Source organism: Sapajus apella, unplaced genomic scaffold (assembly GCF_009761245.1).
Source record: "Sapajus apella isolate SASKATOON/1434 unplaced genomic scaffold, GSC_monkey_1.0 scaffold83, whole genome shotgun sequence".
Taxonomy (NCBI): Eukaryota; Metazoa; Chordata; class Mammalia; order Primates; family Cebidae; genus Sapajus; species Sapajus apella.
The window spans coordinates 2446109-2469009 of NW_022437023.1; the positions used below are offsets into that span (position 1 = coordinate 2446109).

A 22901-nucleotide genomic window follows, 5' to 3' on the forward strand; every position below is an offset into this window, starting at 1 on the left:
GAGGCATTAAACTCCAAAGAGGACATGGTGTTATGTGTGGTGACATGGTGTCAGAGAGCAAAACTGTATGTACGGATGCAAGGTGGAAGGTGGCTTCTCTGAAAACGGTGGCAGTCTTTCTCTGCAGGCTGCGGAGGCTGGTTTTGTCTCTGTTCTTGACCTCAGATCCATGAGTTAAAGCTGCTTTGGGTGATCTTGGGACCAAACCTCTGACTCCAGACTCACTTGGTCCCAGCAAATCTACATGGCTGATTTGGGGGTGACTATGGCACCTTGACCTAAGCCAAGACCTCAAAGAGGAAGGTGTGTCAGGATGACAGGCAGGAGATGAGTGGGAAGGCTGCCATGTCTGCCCACAGAGAGAATGGGGGTGCCAAGGTCCTGCTTGGGAGACCAGGGGTCAGAGGGGGTGCTTTAATGAAACCCATGTGCTGTCATATCCATCCTTGAGAGCTCTTCCCACGGCATGACAGATAGAGAGGGCCTCAAAAGTCACTGCAGAGGCTTTAGGAACTAGTAACTCTTGCTTCTTCCTGGTGGCTGTCACCATTGGGTTTTATCCCTTGAGGAGAGGCCAAGGCCTGGCTGGGGTATGGGATAGTCAGGAAAGCAGAGAGCTGTGGGTGGGTCAGGTCAAGTGGTCCCTGCTCCTGCTGGCAGCTGTTAGTTGAGGGTAGGATGTCAGTTTGCGGCCACTTGGGGAAGTTCTGTTGCAGAGTCCCAGCAGAGCAGACAAACCAACCAGTCTCTGAGCACCTGATTCCTGCCCACAAGCTGATGCTGGGTACCAAACACTGTGAGGCAGGGGGTTCTACTCCTGTTTAGTGGGCCCTGCCTTCATAAGAGCCTGAGCAGCTAAACCGGGATTGGAAACCCTTTCTCCACCCCTTTCTACCACAGCCGTTTTGCATAGTTGCTGGCACTAGGAAAGCCCTCACCCCAGGTGGGTGACTGCATGCAGGCCTCAGGGAGCATGGCTTCTGTTTCCCATCATTCTTAAGATCTGGGGCCATAGTGGTGAGTATCAGAGAGCCTGTCCCTCCTCCTTGCTTTCTATCACCTCTCCTGACGCTTCTTCCTGCCCCCTACCCGGGCCAGCCCCACAGCAGTTGCCCTGGGGCTGGGGAGAACCTTGCGCTCCCCTTGCTCTTTGGGCCCATGTGCCGTGGCCATTAGAGCCTCAGAAGTTGGTCCCGGCTGAGACCAGAAACCTGGTGTGTTTAGTCACCTGCACCCCAAACGAACGTGCTGAGTAACATGTTCTGGGCACTGCAGAAACCGCCTGCAGTGGCGGCCGGCCAGCATGAGCCAAGAGCGGAGAAGCCTGAGTGCCCAGTGGCAGGGCGAGTGACGGGCATGCTTGAGTTGGTGCACCACAGGTGTTCATAAAGGCAGTGAAACGTCACAGGGGATATTTGCATGCAATAGATGGGCATGTGAAAAGAGGCAGGTTAAAGAAACTTAGGTGGCGAGCAGTAGGGAGAAAAGAAAGAAACTGTATGCATTCAGTCTATAATCCCAATTTTACTAAAGTTTTTTCTTAATATAAAGCACAGAAAAATACACCCAAAATGGTAGAAATGATTCCAATCTTCCCTTTTTTTTTTTTTTTTTTTTTTTGAGACAGAGTCTCGCTCTGTCACCCAGGCTGGCGTACAGTGGTGCAATCTAGGCTCACTGCAACCTCCGCCTCCCAGGTTCAAGCGATTCTCCTGCCTCAGCCTCTCAAGTAGCTGGGATTACAGGTGCCCACCACCATGCCCGGTTAATTTTTGTATTTTTAGTAGAGAAAGAATTTCACCATGTTGTTCAGGCTGGTCTTGAACTCCTCACCTCATGATCCACCTGCCTCGGCCCCCAAAAGTGCTGGCATTAATGGGTGTGAGCCACCGCACCCAGCCCCAGTCTTCCTGTTTTAAGAAAATTAATTAACTTAGGAAGATAAGCTGAGCAGAAAGCAAGGTGGGTACTGCAGTAGCCCCTGCCCCTTCTCCTTGAGCCAGTACCTCCTGCCCTCCCAGGATGCCCAGGGCCAAGCCTTGCTGTGCTCCCTCCTTCCGCCTGGGCCTCCACAACTCCATCTTCTCCTGCCCCTTCAGGCAAAGCCCAGTGACAGTTACTGGCAGGAAGGAGAAAGCATTCAAATGGCTTAGGCTGATGGAAAGTGACGCTAATTACAGCCACCATGGTAGGCGCTTCTCGTGTGCCTCACCGAGGAAGGGCACCCAGCAACGATCTCAGGCGACTCCACAAACCCAGCCCCTTACTGAGCTCCAGCCCACCAGGCTGGCTTCTCCCAGAGTCAGGCTGGCCCTTGACACGGTGCCCAGGCTGTGTATCCAGGGGCCTGGGCCCACATCCTGACGCTGTTTCTCCCTTATAGAGGCTTTGGCATTTCCAAACCCACTCACCTCTAAGAATTGGATTCCGTACAGTTAAAAAGAAAGAAACAGTGTCCCTTCCCCAAGAGGTGAAGAAGAGGTGGCCAGGAGTGAATCCTGGGAGGAGCGTTTGTGCGCAACACTGAGAGACGTGATTCTTTGGGAGGAAGGCAGCACTGGCTCTCAGCTCAGAAGAGGCTGTGCCCCCGCCAGCCTGTAGCATCTGCCCGCACCCCCACGCTTCACTTTTGTCTTCAGCAGACTCCACCTGCCCCAGCAGGAAAAGCCTAGGAAGACGACTGGGGTTGGTCAGATGGGGCCTGAGCAGTCCCTTTGCCGGGCACTAGTACTGTGGCCTTGGATAAGTCCAGTCTGCTCTCCAAGCCTGTTTCTTTCTGTGTAAGGTGAGCTGCTCCTATCTGAAAGGTTTGTTGGGCGAATTTTTGCAGGTGATGAGTATGACGGCCCCAGCACAGTGCTGGACCGTGGTCAGGACTCAGTATTGCTGGCCTGTATCTTCACGGTGAGCCCAGGACAGGCCACACGTCAGCTCCTCACAAAGCCCGGCAGAGGGTGCCCAGGGAATTCTTGTCATGCCCAGAGCTCAGTGACCCAGGGAACCACTTCTTGCTGCCCCTTTGCCTTGAGTTCTCGAAAGCAGGCCATGGCCATGATCACAGGCTGAGGAACCAGGCCGCCAGGGGCCATCCTGGCTCTGCCTCCTCCATGGGGGCACTTTCTCCTTTCCAAAGCTGGGAGCAGTCGGACACCTGCCGGCAATGTGAAGTCTGTGAGGGAGTCAGGACAGGGAGAGGCCCAGGTCGCAGGCGAAGATCAGTGCCCTGTCCCGACTCAGCTGCCGGGAACCCTCCTGTCCCCTCTTCCTCGGGGACTGGACCTAAAGCAGGCCAGGCTGGAAGACCAGCTGTGTGTTTCAGATGTCACTCGGAGTTGTGAAGCTTTTCTTAAAGCTGAGACAATCCCCGTTAGTGCACTGAACTGTTTTACTGTATTCGCTTCCTGATTATAGAAGCGTCCCACCATGTAGTAAGCACTCAGCAATGGTTGGTATGGCAGCAGGTACAGCAGAAAGTCTCTCCCCATGACCCTTCTCATGAAGAGGTTTCTAAAAGCCAGTGGTCCCCTTCTCCCTGAGTCAAGAGGGTGTGGGAACTTCCAGAAGCGTTTCTTGCCCTTTGAGGATTTGTGGCACTGGGTGGTCACGGCACAAGCTCATTCCCATTGCGGAGATATGGCTGCTTCAGGAACTGAAGGATCCCGCACTGCGCCCAGAATGGGCTCTGGCAACGGTTTGCTTTGCTTTTCTGTCATTTCCTTCATTTTTGTTGTGTTTCCATTCATCTCTTTCCCTCAAAGCTGCACACAGCCCGCACTTCTGTTGACTGACGTCTGGTTAGCAAGGGGCCGGTCTCCAGTGGATCTGGCTTCCTGGCTGTCAGCCTTCAGGTGCCCTGAAAGCTGGTGAAGGTGTTGGAGTCAATGCTGGGATGAGCAGACGTTCAGAACTTTACTGCAGTGCTGCAGTCACTCTTGGACATTCACATCCTCTTGGAGGTTTGAGGCAGGCTCAGCTCAGCTCTTCGCTTTGGTATCCTCATCATCAGGTAGAAAGTCTGGGCTGGATCCAGGCATGGTGGTGGACACCTGTAATTCCAGCACTTTGGGAGGTCAAGGCAGGAGGATTACTTGAGCTCAGGAGTTCAGGACCAGCTTGGGCAACATAGTAAGACCCCCATCTCTAAAATAATAAAAAATAGCCGGACATGGTGGTGCATGCCTATGGTCCCAGCTACTTAAGAGGCTGAGGCAGGAGGATCACTGGAGCCCAGGAGGTTAAGGTTGCAGTGAGCCATCATCATACCACTGCACTCTACTTAAAAAAAAAAATCTGGGAAGGCAGCTGCCTCTCTCTGCCTTTCCACAACAGCAGATGTTAGATTTGGTCCCAGAGCAACTGTGGCAACTGTGTGGTGACTCTCAGATTTGGGGATGACTCGGCTGGCCTCAGACCTGGAGTGGTGCCAGCAAGGGGTGTGCTCTGCAGCCGGAGCAGAATGGGGGCTTCCAGCCTGGCTTCAGGGCTCTCATCACCTGGGCTTGCTGGAGCTTAAGGCTGGCAGTGTCCTCTGTGGGACAGAGTTTATGTCACCAAACACAGGCTCTGGGGAGACTCCCATGGTCAGCAGTCACCACATGGAGTGGGGGCCAGCAGGTCAGCAGGGGTCTGCATGAACTGGCCCAAGTCACTTAGCTTTTCCAAGTGTAAAGTAGTGCCCACCACAACAGAGTGAAAGTCCAGAGAGGCCAAGAAATACACAGGAATTTCGGACACCATCAAGGCCATTCCAGATTGGGGAAAAAGATCACTCACCAAGAAATGGACAGCCTGCTGCCAGGAAAAAAGTAAGGCTGGATCTTGACTTTACACTTTACATCAAAAGAATTTCCAGATGGGGGCTGGGTGCAGGGGCTCATGCCTGTAATGAGCCTCGGCCTTTGGGAGGCCGAGGCAGGCAAATCATGAGATCGGGAGATGGAGACCATCCTGGCTAACATGGTGAAACCCCGTCTCTACTAAAAATACAAAAACTTAGCCAGGTGTAGTGGCATGTGCCTGTAGTCCCAGCTACTTGGGAGGCTGAGGCGGGAGAATTGCTCAAACCTGGGAGGCAGAGGTTGCAGTGAGCTGAGAGCTTGCCACTGCACTCCAGCCTGGGTGACAGAGCAAGACTCCGTTTCCAAAAAAAAAACGAATTTCCAGATGGATTACAGATTTAGCTGTAAAAAAGGAAACTGTTAAATTATAGGAAAAAATATCTATAAAACAATGTAAAACATAATCTGGGAAAGGCAAGATCTTTTTAAGCCTGACAGAACGGAGAAGCTCTACAAGAAAAGTTGGGTACACTCAGTTACAAAAAATAAATTTCTCATGAGCAAATCCAGCATAAAAGCCAAAAGATAAACAGCAAACTAGAAAACAATTATCTAACTCATTTCTTAGATAAAAGGTTAACTTATCTGTTGTATGTACACACACACACTTGCACACACACACAGGTTGTTTTGTTTGGTGACAGGGTCTCACTCTGTCGCCCAGGCTGGAGTGCAGTGGTGCAACTGCAGCTCACTGTAGCCTTGACCTTTCGGGCCCAAGTGATCCTCCCACCTCAGCCTCCGAGTAGCTGAGACCACAGGTACACACCACCATTCCTGGCTAATCTTTTGATTTTTGTAGAAACAGAGTCTCACTACGCTGGTCTCAAATTCCTGGGCTCCAGTTCTCCTCCCACCTTACCTCGGACTCCGAAAGTGTTGGGGTTACAGGCGTGCACCATCGCACTGGGCCAGATTTCTTACTATGTAAAGAATTCCTACATATCTATGCAGAAAAGACTGACAACCTCATAGAAAAACTGTCCAAGTCTATAAGCAAGTTAACTCCTGGAAAAGGAGCTCTGGGTGTCCCAAGTGTGCGGCAGCAGAGCCATGTGGACAAGCACGTTGGGCTGAATCTGGCTCCAGATGCACTTACCATGTGACCTCGGCAAGTCACCAGAGCTCTGTGGGCCTTAGCTTCCTCAGCTGTAGGGTGGGAATAACAGTCGTCCCTGTGTCTAAACGGCTTGGGCAGGTCCAGTATGGAGTAGGGGAGGGAGTGCTTTGGAAATGCTAGATAGACAAAACGTGGAAAGATGCTCAGCCTCACCTCTGGATGAGTGATCCTACTCTGATAAGAAATGTGCAAATAGAAACTGCAGTGATAGACTCTTGCCCCACTGTGTTGCTGACGGTGTGGGGGATCTAGCAGTGGCTTCACTAAGAGGAGCAGAAAGAGCCGTCACTGTCAAATGCACACACCCTTCAAGCCAGCAGAAGCCCTTCCTCCTAACAGGCCTAGACATGCCACACACGGGGGCGGGTATTCATGCAGCCCCATATGCAGTAGCTGAAGTTGAAGCAAATGTCCTTCAACGGGGAACTGGCTGAATAAATGATAGCATATGCCTAACCTAGATGATGCAGCTTGTCCAAAGGAGGCTGGCCTACGTGCGCTGCTGTGGAACAGCCTCCTGTGTGTTTTCAGTGATAAGAACAGGCACCAAGTGTGTGCGAGAGAATGGCGTTTGTGTGAAAATGCAGTGTGCAGGCTTGTGCCCGTCTGTGCCCAGCCAGGCTCTGGGAACACCCAGGAATTGGCAGCATCTACAACTGCGAGGGGCCCCACAGCTGAGGGATGGGCGGGACCTGTGAATTTTGTATCATAGGCCATACATAGTGTGTATTTTAAGATTGAATCTGCTCACACTATCTTGTGACTACTATGAGTAATTAGAGACATCCTCGCAGGGGCCAGGAGCATGGAGGAGAGTCAGGCTGCCTGGCTCCACCACTAGATATGTGGTGCTAAGAAATGTCTGACCTCTGTGTGCCTCAGTTTCCTCGTCTGTTAAAACAGATGAACAGGATTAACAGAGACCCTCACTTGCAGGTCGTGAGCATAGAATGGGACGCGCCAGGTAAAAGTTCTCAGCTCTGCCACGTAGCAAGAAAGCAGGAGTGCCAGCCTCCAGCCTCACATCCGCTTGCCCCTCTTAGTGCTGTGGTGGGCGCTCCCTGCGCCTCTCCACCCTCAGCTGCTCCATTGAGGCCAGTGGAGGTTGCAGGGAGCAGTACAAACTGGGCTCAGCTCTGACCCACCTTCTCTCTGGGACAAGGACACTCTTCTCTGACAGTCTCCCCCTTGAAGGCTCCTCCCCTCCTTAGAGTGAGACTGGCTCCTCGGGTACCCACCTCTGTCACCCGCTGCCCTCCTGAGGTGGTTGTTGCAGCCTCAGAATTATAAAATCCTGCCTACGAGGAAGCTTGAGATGAGCCCACCAGTTCTTTATCTTGGATACATGGAACCTGCTCCACAGAAAAATACACACACACTCAGGAGCCTGGGGCTCGAGGTGGGGCCTGGGTAGGCAGCGCCCCCACCCTTGTGTGCCCTGGCCAGCCTCAGCACTCTATATATTCTGTGCATATTCTGGAGTCCCCAGGTCCCCTGGGAGCTGCCTGGGTGGCCGTGGGCCATCTGGGCAGATTTGTCCCCACGCCCTCTTGGTACCTGCAGTGAAGGAGAATTTGGTGCCGGGCCCTGAAAGGCCCACCTGCCCCCCTGAGGGCCACCATCCATCCATCCAAGAGGGGCCCTGAAGTCCACCTTTCTGCTCTCAGGGGTCTAACGTGATGGAAGAGCAGGACCTGCGGGACATTGGCATCAGCGACCCACAGCACCGGCGGAAGCTGCTCCAGGCCGCACGCTCCCTGCCCAAGGTGACTGTCGCCAGCCCCGTAGCCTCAGCCGTGTGGAGCCAGGGCCACCTCCCTAGCACCACCTGTACCAAGAGCGGGAGGAGCAGGGCTCGGCAAATGCACACCACGTGGGGCCTCCACCCCTCACCCTGGGAGCTCCTGAGGGGCCACACAAACCTGTTTGCTTCCTCAGTCCGCCCCAGGCCCTTGGAGAGCCAGGAGAGCCCTCGGGCAGGGAGCGGCTCCTCAGGGGTCCTGAGGAGGTTGGTGGTCTGCCCTGCTTGGGAGCCTGCTACCCACTGCCTTGGCCTTTCACCCAGAGCCCCCTTCAGGGTCTCTCCTGGCTCCCTGGAGCCCAGACCAGCTCACACTGGGCCGCTCCCCAGGTGGGCTTGAGGGAGGTACCATCTTCCCTGGGGAGCCAGGAGCTAGTGGGCCCGAGCCTCTCCCCTGCACCTGTGCTGGTGCTCAGTCCAGTGACCCCGTCCCTTCTACCTGCCCAGAGTTTGGGAGGTCCCCGCTCCGTGGGCACGCACAATTTTTGGCCTGCCAGCCCATGACCTCAGCAGAGCTCAGGGCGGAGGCGTTCTGCAGACCCTCCTCCCCACCTCCGCTTACCTGCTAGGGTCATCTTCCTGCACTGTCAGAGCTCCAGTGGCTACTGCCTTCCCCGTGGGGAAGCGGAGACCAGCCAGTGATAGGGAGGGCTGTACAAGGAGAGGCACTCAGATGTGCTGAGGACCCCAGGCACGCAGGGCCCTCTTGGCCACAGTCTGTGTGAGCTGGCCTGGGTCCATGGCGCTTGGGTCCCTCTCCTGTGACTGCTGAGATGTCAGTTTCACCTCCCTCCTGGCCCTGTAGGTGAAAGCTTTGGGCTATGACGGGAACAGCCCCCCTTCGGTGCCCTCCTGGCTGGACTCCCTGGGGCTGCAGGACTACGTCCATTCCTTCCTGTCAAGTGGTTACAGCTCCATTGACACCGTGAAGAACCTCTGGGAGCTGGAGCTCGTCAACGTGAGTAGTCCCTGCATGGCCCAGCCTGGACCCTCCAGAAGCCTGAGCTTCCCTTGGGGGCAGCCTGGCCCAGCTGGTGAGCGCTGGGGGCTGGAGCGGACTGTGGGCAAGTGGGCCACCTGACCCTCCTTGCTCCTTATCACGCAGGTCCTGAAGGTCCAGCTGCTCGGCCATCGCAAGCGCATCATCGCCTCCCTCGCAGACAGGCCGTACGAAGAGCCGCCGCAGAAGCCCCCCAGGTTCTCCCAGCTGAGGGTGAGTCAGGGAGGGACAGGAAGGAATGTATGTTTCTCCTCGGTATTTGCAGGAATTCCATAGAAATCTTTAGGATTCTTCAGAGACCACTGTTGTGTAGGAGAAAGCAGTTCCAACAGGAGAGGAGCTTTAGAGAAGTTCCCCACCACCCGTTTCTATTTGGGGATGGCCGATCAAACACTTAAAATTGGGGGTATAGTAGGAAAACAGCTGGCTGTGCCTGGGCATTGAACTTGGCTCTGTGCCTGGGGACAGGGAGGGGCTGGGTGGCATGACACCTGAGACAGCCTGGAATTTAAAAGGCCGGGACTCACAGCCTTCTGGGCACCCCCAACATCTGAGTTCGAATTCCCAGGCTAGGGTGACGAAGACAGCCTGCATTTTAAAAACCTCACCCATGATCCGTTGCTCCTGCCAGTAATTCCTTACTGCAGAAATGGGCTAGACTCAGAGTCTGCAGCTGAGGGAGAGCTCTCCCCCAGCCCCAGGCCAAAATATGCAGCAATGGAGCAGCCACTCCCGGAGCCCTGAGCACTGGGCCCGCCCCAGCAGGGCTCACCCCATTGAACCCTCAGGGGCTTGGTGAGGTGGGTCCTATTCATCCTCCTCTGACAGATGAGAAAGTGGAGGCCCAGCCTTGCTCTGGGAACCAAACACACAACTGACATTCAAATGTAAACACTGAGGAGCCTGGTTTGTATTCTGTGGGGGACAGTGGCCTTTAGAGCTGGCAGAGCTGAATTTTTTCTCAGGAGGATGCTCTGGTCATGTGCAGAGGCCTGCAGTGGATCAGGACAGAAGATTTAATCTTTTAGAAGTGCAAAAGCAGCTTCCCTGCCCTCTCTGGGGGCACTGGTGGGCGGTGGCTGCGTGGTGCCACCTGCCTGACACCCCCATGGCGTTGGCCTCTTCGTCCAGTCCCTGTTGCTTCTCCCGGTGCGGCTGCCCACACCATCCTAACCAGGGGGCCGGCTGGCACCTGTAGCCAGGCACTGGGCCAAGGGTTGCAAGTTCCACCTGGATTTCTACCTCCACAGTGCCAAGATTTGCTCTCCCAGACGTCATCCCCGCTGAGCCAGAATGATTCTTGCACCGGGCGGTCGGCAGACCTGCTGCTACCTCCAGGGGACACAGGCAGAAGGCGTCATGACAGTCTCCATGACCCTGCGGCACCCTCCCGAGCAGAGCGCTTCAGGATCCAGGTGGGCATGGGGTGGGGGGCAGGTGGGGGGAGCTGCGGCCAGGGTCCGCTTCATCCCTCTGGGCAGGACAGGGCCTCCCAGAACCACCTGCTGCCCCATACCTGAGCACAGTTGGGCTGGCATCAAGGTCAGAAGCACCAGCCTGCTCTGCTTGCCCCCACCCCGCTGCCTTGTGTAAGGCCCACCCTGCCCCCATGGCGCCGAGCTCTGGTGCAAAACTCACTTCAGCTGTTGGCTGCCAGGGCCACTCCTACGGCCTGCATGGCTTGCATTTCCCTCCCTTAGCTTCAGATCCCCCGTCGTCTGTAGCGTCCTGTGTCCTGCACTGCAGGCCCCTGCTGGCCCCAGAGCCCTCCACTCTCTCCTGACCTCTCTGAGCGCCTTCTTGGCCCCTTCCTTCCCTGCTTGCCCAAGCTGTTCCCAGAACTGCTTTGTCTGCGGCCTCACCTCCGCAGCGTTGTCTTCCTCCTGCCCAGCAAAACCACAGCCAGATCAGACTGTTCTTCCCGTTCTCTGCCTGCAGCCCCGTGGGGGGCACCGCTGGAGACGCCACCTCCGCTCCCGGTGGCTGCCCTAGCCCTGGCTGAGGTGGGCCCATCCCACCTTCCTGGCTCACCCTCTCAGGGCATCGTTTCCAGGGGGCCTGGATGTACTCAAGACCTGCCTGTCCTGCCTCCCGCCTTGTACGGACCCTGGGTTTGTCCTTGTCTTCTTGGCCTGTCAGACAGAGGATTGGCAGGTGTCCGTCAGGCCCCTCCGTGGGAACTTCAGTTTCACCCCTGCCTGTTTCTCTGACTCTCACTTCTCACTTTGGCCCCGGGCACTTTCATTCCGTTTCCACATGCACAGCCGGGAATTTTAAAGGATTTTAAAACACATCGTCCAGCGGTTCCAGTTGCCGTTGAGAGGCTTTTTGCGCACTACTGGGAAACACTTCATGTTTCCTGAATCTTTTCCTTCCTCTCCATTCCTTCCATCAGCACCCGGATGCCCGGATAGGGACGCATCATCTCTCACCTGGACCACAGTGGCCTCCCCCATCCCCCAGCTGCTGCCCGAGGGATCCATATGAAATGCATTCCTAGGCATGGGAGCTTCACTGGCTTCCCGGCTGTGAGGATCCCTCCCAGGCCCTGGACTGGGCCCCAAGGCATCCCAGAGTCTCGTGGCTGCTGCCCTCCCCTTTGGTCTTTGTGCAGACGGCAGCCTGTGCCCCCCGCAGGCTCTGCCATCTCCTTTCTGGTCATTTCCCATCTCCTTTGAGACTCATCTGTTCTCAGGCGGTCTGGGTCCCTGCTGCGCCTCTGCTGTCGCTTGCACCTCCCCACCCCCGCAGTATGTGTGAATTGGTGGTCTCCCCTTGCCCCCTCCACTTGACCCTTGAACTAGCCAAGGTCACTGGCATCTTCCCCCTTGGCTGTGCTGGAGCCAGGCAGTGAGCCTGTGCATTCCTCTGGAACAAGGAGCAGTTGTCTGACTGTGTACGTTCTGCAGGAGGAGCACCGCGAGGCCAAGCTGACCCTGCGGCCCCCCAGTCTGGCAGCCCCCTACGCCCCAGTGCAGAGTTGGCAACACCAGCCAGAGAAACTCATCTTCGAGTCCTGCGGTTATGAAGCCAATGTGAGTTGCTCCTGCCCTCCGCCCTCCCAGGAGGGCCAGCCTCCCTGCTCCCTGCCTCTTCTCAGCCAGGCACCTGCACCTGCGGCCCTGAGTCCCAGCAGAGACTCCACAAAGCCAGGCCTAGGTCGAGCACTGTTCTCCACTCTTCAGCCACTCTTGGCAGCTAAGGGGGAGGGGTGGAGGCATCTGGTCCTTTGGCCAGAGAGTTGAATGGAGGGCCTTTCCAGCTGGGGCAGGAGAGGGGTTGGGAGGGGTAACCACTTGATTGCGGGACAGTCCCAAATTGGTTGGGTCACCCCTGCATAGAAACGCAGGACTTCCTAAGCCTAGCCACTGCTTGCCCCCACAGTACCTGGGCTCCATGCTGATCAAAGATCTTCGAGGGACAGAATCCACACAGGATGCCTGTGCCAAGATGCGGGTAGGATGCCTATGTGGGGTGGGCAGGAGGTTGTGTGGGGTGGGAGGGTGTCTTTGCGGAGTGGGAGTGTCTGTGCAGGGTGGGGCGTTGCCTGTGTGGGCTGGGGTGGTGTCAGCGGGGTAGGGGGTACCCGTGTAGGGTGAGGGGTTGTCTGCAGGGTGGAGGGTGACTATGCAGGGCGGGGAGTGCCTGTGCTGGGTCAGGGGGCATCTGCGGGCAGGGGGCTGTCTGTGTGGGCTGGAGGGTGCCGTGGGACTGGCCAGGACAGAAGGTAGCAATGGGGGTGGCAGCTACAGTTGGCTACGCCCTGCCATGCTATGTAAGGACGGGAGGGAAGCTGGGACCTATGGAATCCCAGGAGGCTTAGCCCTGAGAAGGGGCATTGATAGGGCCCCCTCTTGTTTCCTGTAGAAATCCACCGAACACATGAAGAAGATCCCCACCATTATCCTGTCCATCACATACAAAGGTGTCAAGTTCATTGATGCCTCCAACAAGGTGTGCTGCTTACAGGGACTCTTGGAGGGAGTGGGACCCGTGTCCCCATTAGAGCCACAGGGCTCCAGGGCAAGCAACCCAGCTGCCTTCTCTCATCCCTTATCTCTCTAGAGGGTCCCCAGCCCTCTCTTATTACTTCCTACTTCACCACCTCGCCAAGAGGCATGTTTCTCATCTGCTGGCCTGGGTGCCTGCTGTCAGCCCCGTCCCCACCCTAGTGATAACGGCTCTTAGCCTCTCCACCTGGGCTCTGCTGGCCACGCTCCTGCTCACAGGTCTTCACAGGTCCGATTCCGTCTGTGAGCAAAGGACTCCCCCTGTGCACCACTGTGTGGAATCCCACCTTCCTGACACCCTTCCCACTTTGCCCCCACCCTGGGAGGTGGGAGAGGCTGGGGAGAGCTCGTGGTTGGGTGTGAACATTTTACTGTCTTAGTTGCTGTGGTCAAGGGTGGAGACCCCAAACCGAAATTGTGCAAGGTTAGACACCATCCCCCACCCCCACCAGAAACAAAATGAGAAGAGGAAGGGAGTTTGGCTGACACTGCAGGCTGGGAGGGAGAACAGTAACAATGGCAAAAGGCTGGGGCAGGGGGTGCCAGATGCATGTGAGCCTGAGAATTCCAGAACACGGCTTTCCCCAACAGAACGTCATCGCAGAGCATGAGATCCGGAACATTTCCTGTGCCGCCCAGGACCCAGAGGACCTCTGTACCTTCGCCTACATCACCAAGGACCTGCAGACCAGCCACCACTATTGCCATGTGTTCAGCACGGTGGATGTGGTGGGTGGAGTCCTGGGGACAGGCAGGGTGGGCTTGGGTGGCAGCCCTGAGGCGTCCAGCCCCATCGCAGGGTACAGATGTGGCGCTGTCCTGGCCCTGGCCGGTGCCTGGCAAATGTTTGGTTTATGAGTGGGGTACTAGGGACGGTGGTTTCCAGCATTTTTTTTTTTTTAAGAGGTGGAGTCTCCCTGTCTTGCCCAGCTGGCCTTGAACTCCTGGGCTCAGGCAAGTTACCTACCTCAGCCTCCCATGTAACTGGATTGTAGGTGGGAGCCACTGTGCCTGGCTTTCCAGCTTTTAGGCAAGTGTTTCTTAGGTCAGACGAGGCCTTTGTCTCCCCTGGCTCCCTGCCCTCGCCCTCCAACCTCTGGCTGGGCCGCCTCCCAGAAATGCCCTCTACTCCCCTCTTAGGGGCAGCAGTGCCCTCTTTGGCAGTAGATTTTCTTCCCTCAAATTCTTGCTGAGGCTCAGCTCTGGGTGCTGCTGGGCTGAGGAGAGTTCATCCTCACACAGCTGCCCATAGGGAGCAGACTGGAAATGACAGCCCACTTGGCAGGTGTTCCCTCTAACCTGCGACAAAGACTGGGAGTGGCCCCAGGCTACCGCCTCACTCCAGGAGTAAGTCAGAGGGGTCAGGTCCCTGCCGCCCTCTGGGACAGCAGCTAGTTCCAGAATCTCTGTGGCTCCTGGAACACAGGCAGCTCTGAGCATTCCCACACCCCCGGGACCTCATCCATCCCAGCACCTCTGCTTGCTCTGTGCCAGTGAAGGTTAGAAGGCTCCAGGCTGTGTGAGCTTGGAAACATCACGTCTCATCTGTCTGGAGGGGAATATAATGTGACCCACCTCAGGGGCCGCTGTGAGATGGAGGAGGTGGTCCACACAGCACACAGAGAATGCCATTCACCTGTCGCTGACTTTCCCACATGTACTCAGTTCTGCTGTAACGCCACATATCTTCTCCTAAAAATTGCTATGCTGGGTAAAATCACACAATAAAAACCACAGGGTTTATGGGGAAGTGGCGTTAGGGGCACAGCACTCACAAACTTTGTCGGTGACACATTAAAAGCACCAGCACCACTTATTCATATTAATGGTTAAGAAATACTCAAGTACTGCCGCAGGCATGGCCCCTGCCTGGGCTTGCAGGGGTGTACACCTGCCCTCCCCGAAGCCCAGCTCCTGGCCACATCCTGTGTAGAGGAGGGAGGACCACTGGGATCTAGGAAGAGTAAGAGGAGGGAAAGGGAAGGAAACAGGGAGGAGCGCTCCCAGGTGGACTTAGAGGGGCACACAGGGTCCCTTCGAGGAAGGGCGTATCCAGTGTGAAGCTATCGGACCGGATGTGGTCGGGGCTTGGTTCAACTGGCAGCAGTTTTTGCATTTGCCTAGTGTTTCTATCAGGTGAAATCTTCCAGAAGGAAATGGTGTGTTATGATCAAATTGTGTCTTTTCGAAACCAGTGTTCTCTTCTTACCCCAGATGCCACCTGTGTGCTCAGGGTGAGGGCGAGGACAGGGCAGGAGTGGGTGAATCAGCTCCCGAACCAGGCGCTTAAGTGGTGATCTGCTTCCTCCCAGAACCTGACCTACGAGATCATCCTGACGCTGGGGCAGGCCTTTGAGGTGGCCTATCAGTTGGCCCTGCAGGCCCAGAAGTCCAGGCCGATGGGCGCCTCTGCAGCTGAGATGATTGAAACAAAATCTTCCAAACCGGTGCCTAAGCCTCGGGTCGGCATGAGGAAATCCGCAGTACGTGGGTCCCCCACTAGCCAAGACCCACCCCCCCCGGCCCCAGGGATTCAAAGGCTTGGGGTGGCCAGCACGACAAGGGTCTTCTGGCACTTTCAGAAAGCTAGCCCCCCAGGAAAATGACCCTCTTAATTGCCCCCCACCCTGCCAGGTCGTGCCCTGGAAAGGCAGCAGCTCCTCTGGCCTGGGCAGGCCTCTGGCACTCCCACTCCCCTCCCTTGCTGGGCTCCCTCAAGGGCAAGGCCATCAAGGGGCTGCAGAGAGCGGCCAGCAGGCAGCCCCCAGTAACTGCGCCATCCCTGTGTCTGTGTCTGCTTTGCTCTGCACCCCAGGTGCCGCTGCCCCCCGATAGTCGCTGTTGTTACTGTCACACCTGCTCCACTCACCGTCCTTCCTACCTACCGCTGCCGTCTGTTAGTACCGGAGTCAAGGTCTTTATGCCTCCTGCTCTCTTGTGTGTCAGTCTCCCTGAAGTGACCGTGAGCGCTCTCAGCCTCTGGTGGCCTCTCCCTCTGCCTGTGTGACATTCTTTCCCCTCTTTCTGAGATGCCCTCTGCCTGTCCTGTGTGTGCTTCAGCCCTCTCTGTTTTTCTGCTGTGTGTCCTCTCTCCAGAGGTCTGGGGTGACTACGGTGGTCTTGCCTTGGGGTGAGCTCTCTGGTCCTAGCAGAGGGACCTGAGGCTTGGCATTTCAAAGCCCCACATCCCCTTCCTGCCCAGTGTGAGCGGGTTTGTGGCTTAGAGCAGGAGGCCTGGGTAGGACAGGGGTCCTTTAACTGAGCAATCCCAAGAAATCCCTGAGAGAAGTTGTGCCTGGAGATGGCTCTCCCCAAGATTCTCCAGGAGGGGCCTGCTCTTTGGCTGAGGAGAATAAGGGCTGCCGCTCCCAGCACAGGGGCCACAGCCCAGCCTGGAGCAGGGTGGGAGGAGCCTTCGGGGCCTGCTGCCTCCGCCCTGGCACAGAGCTCCCTCTGACTCTTGACCGCTTCCTTGTTTGGCAGCTGGAACCACCTGACATGGACCAAGATGCCCAATCCCATGCCAGTGTCTCCTGGGTTGTGGACCCCAAACCAGACTCTAAGCGGAGCCTCAGCACCAAGTATGAGACCACTATCTTCTAAACAACCCACTCCCTGTCTCCACTAGTCTCACTGTGCCTTTGCCATCCGATCTTTCTGCTGTCCTCAACTCTCTCCTTCCAGCTGCTGAAGCCACGGCCCCGCCTGCACTGGGACCTGCTCCTCCCGGGCAGGCAGCAGCGTAGACGCTGTACCCTCGCAGCTCTCGCACCTACCACCACTGAACACTGTGAATTCTCCCCCTTGGGCTGAGGACAGCTTGGGGGGGTGAGTTGCCTTTGAGGTGGGCACCAAGAGGGCTCCAGGGGCCTGTTGCACCCCAGAAGCCTCCACAGGCAGGCACTGTGAATCCTGACGGGCAGGGTGGTCTCCAGCAGAATCCCAGTGGCACTGATAGCTCCCCGGGGTTGGGCTGGGCTCTGTGCGGCGCCCTCCTTCTGCCTGCTGTACTGAGCCACAGCTGGGCACCGCTGCCAAGAGCTGACTGTCCTCACCTCTCCTGAAACAACCAACCACTGTGACCACCCAGTGCCAGAATCCCCAGCACTCTGCTCACAGCCGGCCTGCAGCCCCGCCCCGCTGTCCTCCACTGCTCTGAGGTGCTGGCCTCACTCTCATGGCCAGGCCCTTGTGAGACCTTGAGCTCAGTGATGTGGCTTGACCAGGGACAGACTGCTTTCTGTCAGGGCCCAAGATAATGCGCCAGGCCCTTGGGCCTGTGCTGACTGTCCCGCTTGGGGCTCTGGTATCTGAACACTCACAGGCTGGCTCACACAGCAGGTGCCTCAGTCCTGATGAGCCTTCCCCTCCAAGGAGCGAGGTGGCACGTGTGTGGGTGGCCCCTCGTATCTTCGCCACGGAGTCTCAAGGCCTGGAAGCCTCGGGCCTGGCTCTGGAGTCTAGCTCACTGAGGAGGAAGGTCTTCCGAAGGACCAGCGAGGAGGCAGCCTGTGCCCTGCGTGCACGGCACACCTTCTTCCCTCACAGAACAGAGCCGCTGGAGGATGGGCCCACACCGAGTGGCCTCCATGTCCTCCAGGAGTTTTCTGACATGCTTCACAGTGGGGGATCGCAGATAGTCCGCGCCGTCCAGTGCACCCCTGACTGCCTTCCTCAGCCTCCTGACTCCTCCGAGAGGAGAGGCCGTCCCCTCACAGCAGCTCAGCAGCTGGGATGGTGGAGCTGAGTCTCTGAAGAGGCCCCGTGTTCTCCAGTGTGGGCAAATCAGTTTGGATGGCAGGAGACAGGAAGGAAGCGGTGCCGTAGGCAGCCGTGCACACGTAGCAGAGTCCACTAGGAAAGCCGGTCGGCCACGACAGTCAAAACCCAAGTTGATAAATGGGGTGGGTCCTGCGCACCCGCCCATCCTTGTGCCTTCCTGAGCAGACTCGCTGAGCCAGAGGTGGCTGGGGGCTGCGGGCTGTGGGTGTCTGAGCAGGCGTGGAGGGCACCTGGGGAGGCTGTGAGGGATCTTCTGTCCTGCTTTGTTTCCTTTCCATTTCCTCCACCATCCACAGGCCCCATTGGTTAACCCTTTCCTCCCCCCATTGTTTGCTTCTGCCAAGCTGAGCCACTGAGGAACCACACTGTGCTGCGGAAACATAGACGTGGGGGCACAGGCTCCCACCGCCGCTGCCGCCGCCTCACCTGCAGCTTTGAAGACCCAGGCCTCACCTTCACCTGCAGGACGTCCTCTTGGCCACTTGGCCTGGGCATCCCACCACCGCGTCTTGCAGAGTGAGCCCTGCCTTGGCTGCGGAGAAGCACTCCAGGCCGCTAGCAGATGGGACTGGCATTCCAGAGGGTCAAGAAAGTGACTTGTTCAGAACACATTGTTTTTAATAGAAAAAAAAAATCTTTTTATAAAATGAACTTTTAACACTTGGCTCAAACCTCTAGGTCATACTGCCAATCTTTAGACAAATGGCCATTGGGCAGAGGACAGTCTGCACAGTCTCTGTCCTCAGGATGGGATCTGGGTGCAGGATCTGGGTGGGTCTGAAGAGAAGGTGGTGGCCTGTGGGTGAGGGGAACAGAGCAGGCTCCGGCAGAATTGAGTAGAGTGAGTCTGCTTTTCAAACCCAACCATGTCAGCTGCTGCTCTTTATGAACTGCCCAACTTCCTGTCCCCATCAGAGGCTGGACACAGGCTTCTCGCAAGAACACAGCCTTAAAGGCACCTGGGCAAAACAAAGGTCTCTGGTCTGTTTCTGGGGTTCCTGATGGGAAGGTTCAGTGGCCAAATGAAGATAAGTGTGCAGTTTCTGGTGCTGGGAAGTCTTAGCCAGTGCCAGAGTGCCAGGCCTCTCACCTGTCAGTGACTGGAGGACTGCCCTGGGCTGGCTGGCCGCAGGCTGGCGGGTGCCGTACTGCCTGTAGTGCGTCAAAGAACAGGAAAAGCAGCTTTGTTTGGGGCATTAATATTTGGGGTAGGTCAGCTAAGGTTGCTACTTGCCAATTTGTGATTTGTCTAATCAGCCTGTGTGACTGGGGCACATTCTGATTCTCTGAATTATTGGTTTGACAGTTACATGCTCGGCTGCTGGGCTCATCCCTGACCCCCGGTGTGGAAAAGGGTATATAAGGTGACAGTGCATTTATGCTCCCCAGCATGGCCTCTGGGGCAGGCTGGCATCCTGATGCGCCACTGCTGCTTAAGCTTTCCCACTGGCTTGCTTTGCTTTTAAAAGTAACTTGGGTTGCATTCTTCCTTCTGGACTAGAGTAGAAACGCAGGGGAAAGCCCTGTGGGGTTGAGAGGCAAAGCTGGCTCGGTTGCGTGCCCAGTTCCTCCCATGGGCACTTTAGCAGGCTCCGAGCTTTCCTGGCATGGGTCATTCTGGTCCCAGGATGAATAGTCCAGGCTTCAGCAACACTCCTCTTTCCCAGCAAAGGCTGTGAATTTAAATTCTTTGTTGCTGTGTATGTGCAGGCATTGCTCTTGGGCACATTCTCAACCCGTGCGGTTGGCCAGAAGTGGGGCTGTGTCTCTGGCTGGCTTGAAGCCGGGCCTTGTGAGTTTCTGTCTGCTGAGCACTCAACAGAGTGGGGCCTGGGACCCAGCTCCCTCTGCAGCAGAGGCAGACCCTCCTCCACTTCTCGGTACTAAATGAAGACCTCAACACCTTGCAATTTTACTTCATTTCCTGCTCCTTTCAGGGGCTGTGAAGATTCCCATGAGCTCATGCCGTACAGTACTCGGCCCCAACTTTCTTCCAGGGGTTGACCAGGAACCCTAAACCATCCGGAATAGACTGTGCTGCTGCTGTGCGTGTGGTGGCTCCCGTCTCTTCCTCCTGAGGGGCCAGGCCACGTCTAAGTGGGTCTCTGTCAGGGGTGGTAGGTCCGAAAGAAACTGCAGACACTACGATGCACTCCTCAAGCTGTCTTTTGTGCTTAGATCATCCATAGGTGTTTCTTCCGCTTGAAGCTGCTATATCTTTATTTATTCAGGGTATTTTCATATTGGAAGCCTTGGCTAGTCTGCTCTGGCTCTAGGTTTTGTTTAGAGATTGGTTTATTTCTGAACATTCAAGAAAGGAAAATGACTGGGTCCTCCCTCCTTCCCTTCTTCCCACCCTCCCTCCCTCCCTTCCTCCCTCCCTCCCTCTCTTCCTCCCTCCCTCCCTCTCTTCCTCCCTTCCTTCCCTTTCCTCCCTTCCTTTCCTTCCTTCCCTTTCCTCCCTTCCTTTCCTTCCTTCCTTCTCCTCTGGGGCTGGTAGTCTCCCTTTCTTAGAAAGGTTATTGTAACTTTAAGGACAGGCTTCAAGTGGGAAGGTCCCTGCTTTTGCACTTCTCCCAGTGCAGGTCACATGAGGGGCAGACCCTGTCGCTGCATTTCTGAACTGTGAAGGAGCCCATTCAGGTGGGAGACTTCAGATGGGCTCTGACAGACAGTACCTGTCCCGGCCACAGGCTCCTTGTCCACCTCTTCTCCCTTGCCCACCAGCTCCTCCTCGCATAGGACCTTCCTGACAGGCTCTGCTTGTGCAGCGCTCCGTGTCCCTCCTGGGCCCTCCGGCGGCAGACACTAGTGGGAATTCCAGAGGCGCTGGGGTTTGAGCAGGCAGCAGGCAGCGCTGCAGTCATCGAGACGTTAGAAAACCAGTCTGAACGTGGTCTGTCTTTGAATGCCCAGGCCGGCAGAAAGCAGCTCACAAGTGTTGTTGCTCATGGCACGGCAATGGACTGAGTTGTAATAAAAATGTTTGTTATTTAATCTTTGCCTCTGTATTTTGATACTTGAATGACTTCCCCTTTTGTTTTACTGTACATATAATTGTTAATCTGTCTGATTTTGTCTGAATTATAAAATTTTGAGGTACCAAACATAACCAATCTGTGCAACAACATAGACTGACCTCACTACCCACAAGAGAGTGTAAATATTCCCGGGCTTCCAGCTTTGGTTTTGTTATTTTCATAACTGTACAACTTAGAACAGACTGAATTAATAAATGAGAAGCGACATGAACCCAGCCTTATTCTTCCGAGTCTTTGAATTGGAAAGCGTCTTGACTGTTTTCTGGCAGAGGCGCGGGCACAGGCAAGACGCAGGCTGAGGGTCGGTGATTCGCGTCCTGCGCTGTTGGGCTGAGATGACAGCTTGGCCGTTCGGCCTTGTGTCTCACGCTAACAGTTACAGATGCCCTGTGAGGTGCAGGAGCCCACGATTCACCTTCCCTCCTGAAGAACGTCGTGCCGTGAACACCACGCCAGGGCCTGTTCTATTACTGCTGCAGAGGCATCTCTCCTGCATCCGGGCTGGGCTTGTCCACCCACAGACATGAATATGTCTGCCTCCCAGGCAGCCTGGGGGATCCAGAGCTGTGAAAGAAAGTGGTCTCCCGGAACTTGCTTGGATTGCGGAGGTTAAGTTTTAGACATAAACAACTAGCTACCAGCCCGAAGCCATGCTGTGGTAAGGATGCAGAGGCAAAGTGTACCCAGAGGGCTGGTGGCAGGGAGAGGATGGAGGGGGCTCTTTGCTGTACTGAAAGGCGAGAATTTGGGAAGGAACAAGCAGTCCTGCAGCCCCTTCATTGATGGGATACCTGTGTTCCCGCTCTGCTCGCTTTCCAGACAATTGTCTCATTAGCCCCACTCTATTATCACCTCTATTCATACAGTAGGGCCCAGGGCCCGCGGAGGGACCTGAGCCCCATCTGGTCCAGTGGCTCCAGCTGCCAGAGCCCCTGTGCCTAGACCTGCTTCAACCCTGGCTGCCCAGCACTGAATGCTTTTATACCTGAATTTCTGTGGAGTCTTCCATTTCTTAAAAGGGCCGTAAAGAAAATCACTTACCTAGTTCAGTACCCAGTATTATTTGTAAAGAAAACAAGGTCCAGACATGGGAAATGATTTTCTCCTAGCCAGCCTACCAGTGAATGGCAGAGAGGGAGCCAAATCCCAGGTTGTTACTCCCAATTAGGGCTTTGTAGGCCATACTGCATTGGGTTGGAAAAGTCCACTGAGGCCCAGTGGGGGAGGGCCTCACATTCCAGACTGAGGGGGTTCTTCATCCCTACATCCCTTGGCTCCCTGGCTATGGCACTCTTTCCTTAGCAGAAGAAACTTGACAGCCAGAAGAGAGGCTGGGTCACAACTAGTGTCAGCAGGGCACCAGGACACATCGCCGCTATCATTTCTTCTGGTGCCACCTTACACGTTCTGCTTCTGTGTGAGGCAGAAACCCCGGCCTCTTCCACCCACTGCTCTCTCCCCCTTCAAGGGTTCACTTCTGTTCACACTCCTCCACATCCCCATGGGCCTCCCCTTCACAGATGCTCAGGCACCCAGGCAGCTGGGGCGTTACTATTGAAGATTGGGGTAGATCACCCCTCAGCAATGAATGACCTGGCCACGGAGGAGGAAGAACTTTCAAGCTGGAACACTTTCCAAGGCAGCTCAAAACACTCTCTAGTCAGCCATGGCTGCCCCTGGCTTCCTGAACCTAGAGGGTATCCAAGTCCCAGACAGGGACAGGCTGACCGGCTACTGTGTCATACTGTCCAGCCTGGAGCTCACACTGTACCCGCTGTCAGCAACTAACAACCATGGAGAGCTAAGGTTTGAACCATCGCCTCCCCCCGTGCAGCCTCTAGGACTTTGAGACCACTTTTGTCAGGACCCAGCTGTTAGGAACACTATTATAAACAACCATTTACCAAATAGAATTTTCCTAACACCATAAAACATTTATTACTCCGTAAAATGGAGCTGGGACAATTGGGTAGCCAGGGGGCACTGGTGCAGGGAGATTCCTGTTCCCACTTACACCAGAAGAAATTCCAGACGGCTCACATATTTAAATGTAAAAAACACCTCAAAGCTAGGAGAAAAGGGAGGTTTCTTTTCATAAGCTTGGTATGAGAAAGGCCTTTCCAAACATGTTATAAAAGCCTTAATCCTTTTTTTAAAAAAAGGATTAGTATATTTGACTATATAAAAACCAAATATTTCTGCATAGCAAAATGCACCCTTAAGAAAAAAACAACTGAAACCTAACGTGTGCACCACATGTAACAAGGACAACCTGACAGCGCCTGTGTCTCGGAAGATCAGTAGATGCT

At 55.5% G+C, this 22901-nt stretch overlaps 1 protein-coding gene across 6 annotated transcripts in view; it reads left to right on the forward strand.

Annotated features, from left to right (window-relative positions):
* ANKS1A (ankyrin repeat and sterile alpha motif domain containing 1A) overlaps positions 1-20808 on the forward strand; it is a 190574-nt gene extending 169766 nt beyond the window's left edge. For 2 of the 6 annotated variants that reach the window (XM_032253473.1, XM_032253471.1), the window contains 11 exons: positions 7626-7724; positions 8565-8717; positions 8865-8972; positions 10010-10174; positions 11669-11794; positions 12144-12215; positions 12627-12713; positions 13361-13498; positions 15082-15252; positions 15585-15683; positions 16253-20808. In XM_032253473.1, coding sequence (XP_032109364.1) covers positions 7626-7724; positions 8565-8717; positions 8865-8972; positions 10010-10174; positions 11669-11794; positions 12144-12215; positions 12627-12713; positions 13361-13498; positions 15082-15252; positions 15585-15683; positions 16253-16372 — 1338 coding nt within the window. In that variant the 3' untranslated portion in view covers positions 16373-20808. The remainder of the gene's footprint in view (positions 1-7625; positions 7725-8564; positions 8718-8864; positions 8973-10009; positions 10175-11668; positions 11795-12143; positions 12216-12626; positions 12714-13360; positions 13499-15081; positions 15253-15584; positions 15684-16252) is intronic. The other 4 variants (XM_032253476.1, XM_032253474.1, XM_032253472.1 and 1 more) reach the window with 3 other exon arrangements.
* Positions 20809-22901: the final 2093 nt, after the last annotated feature.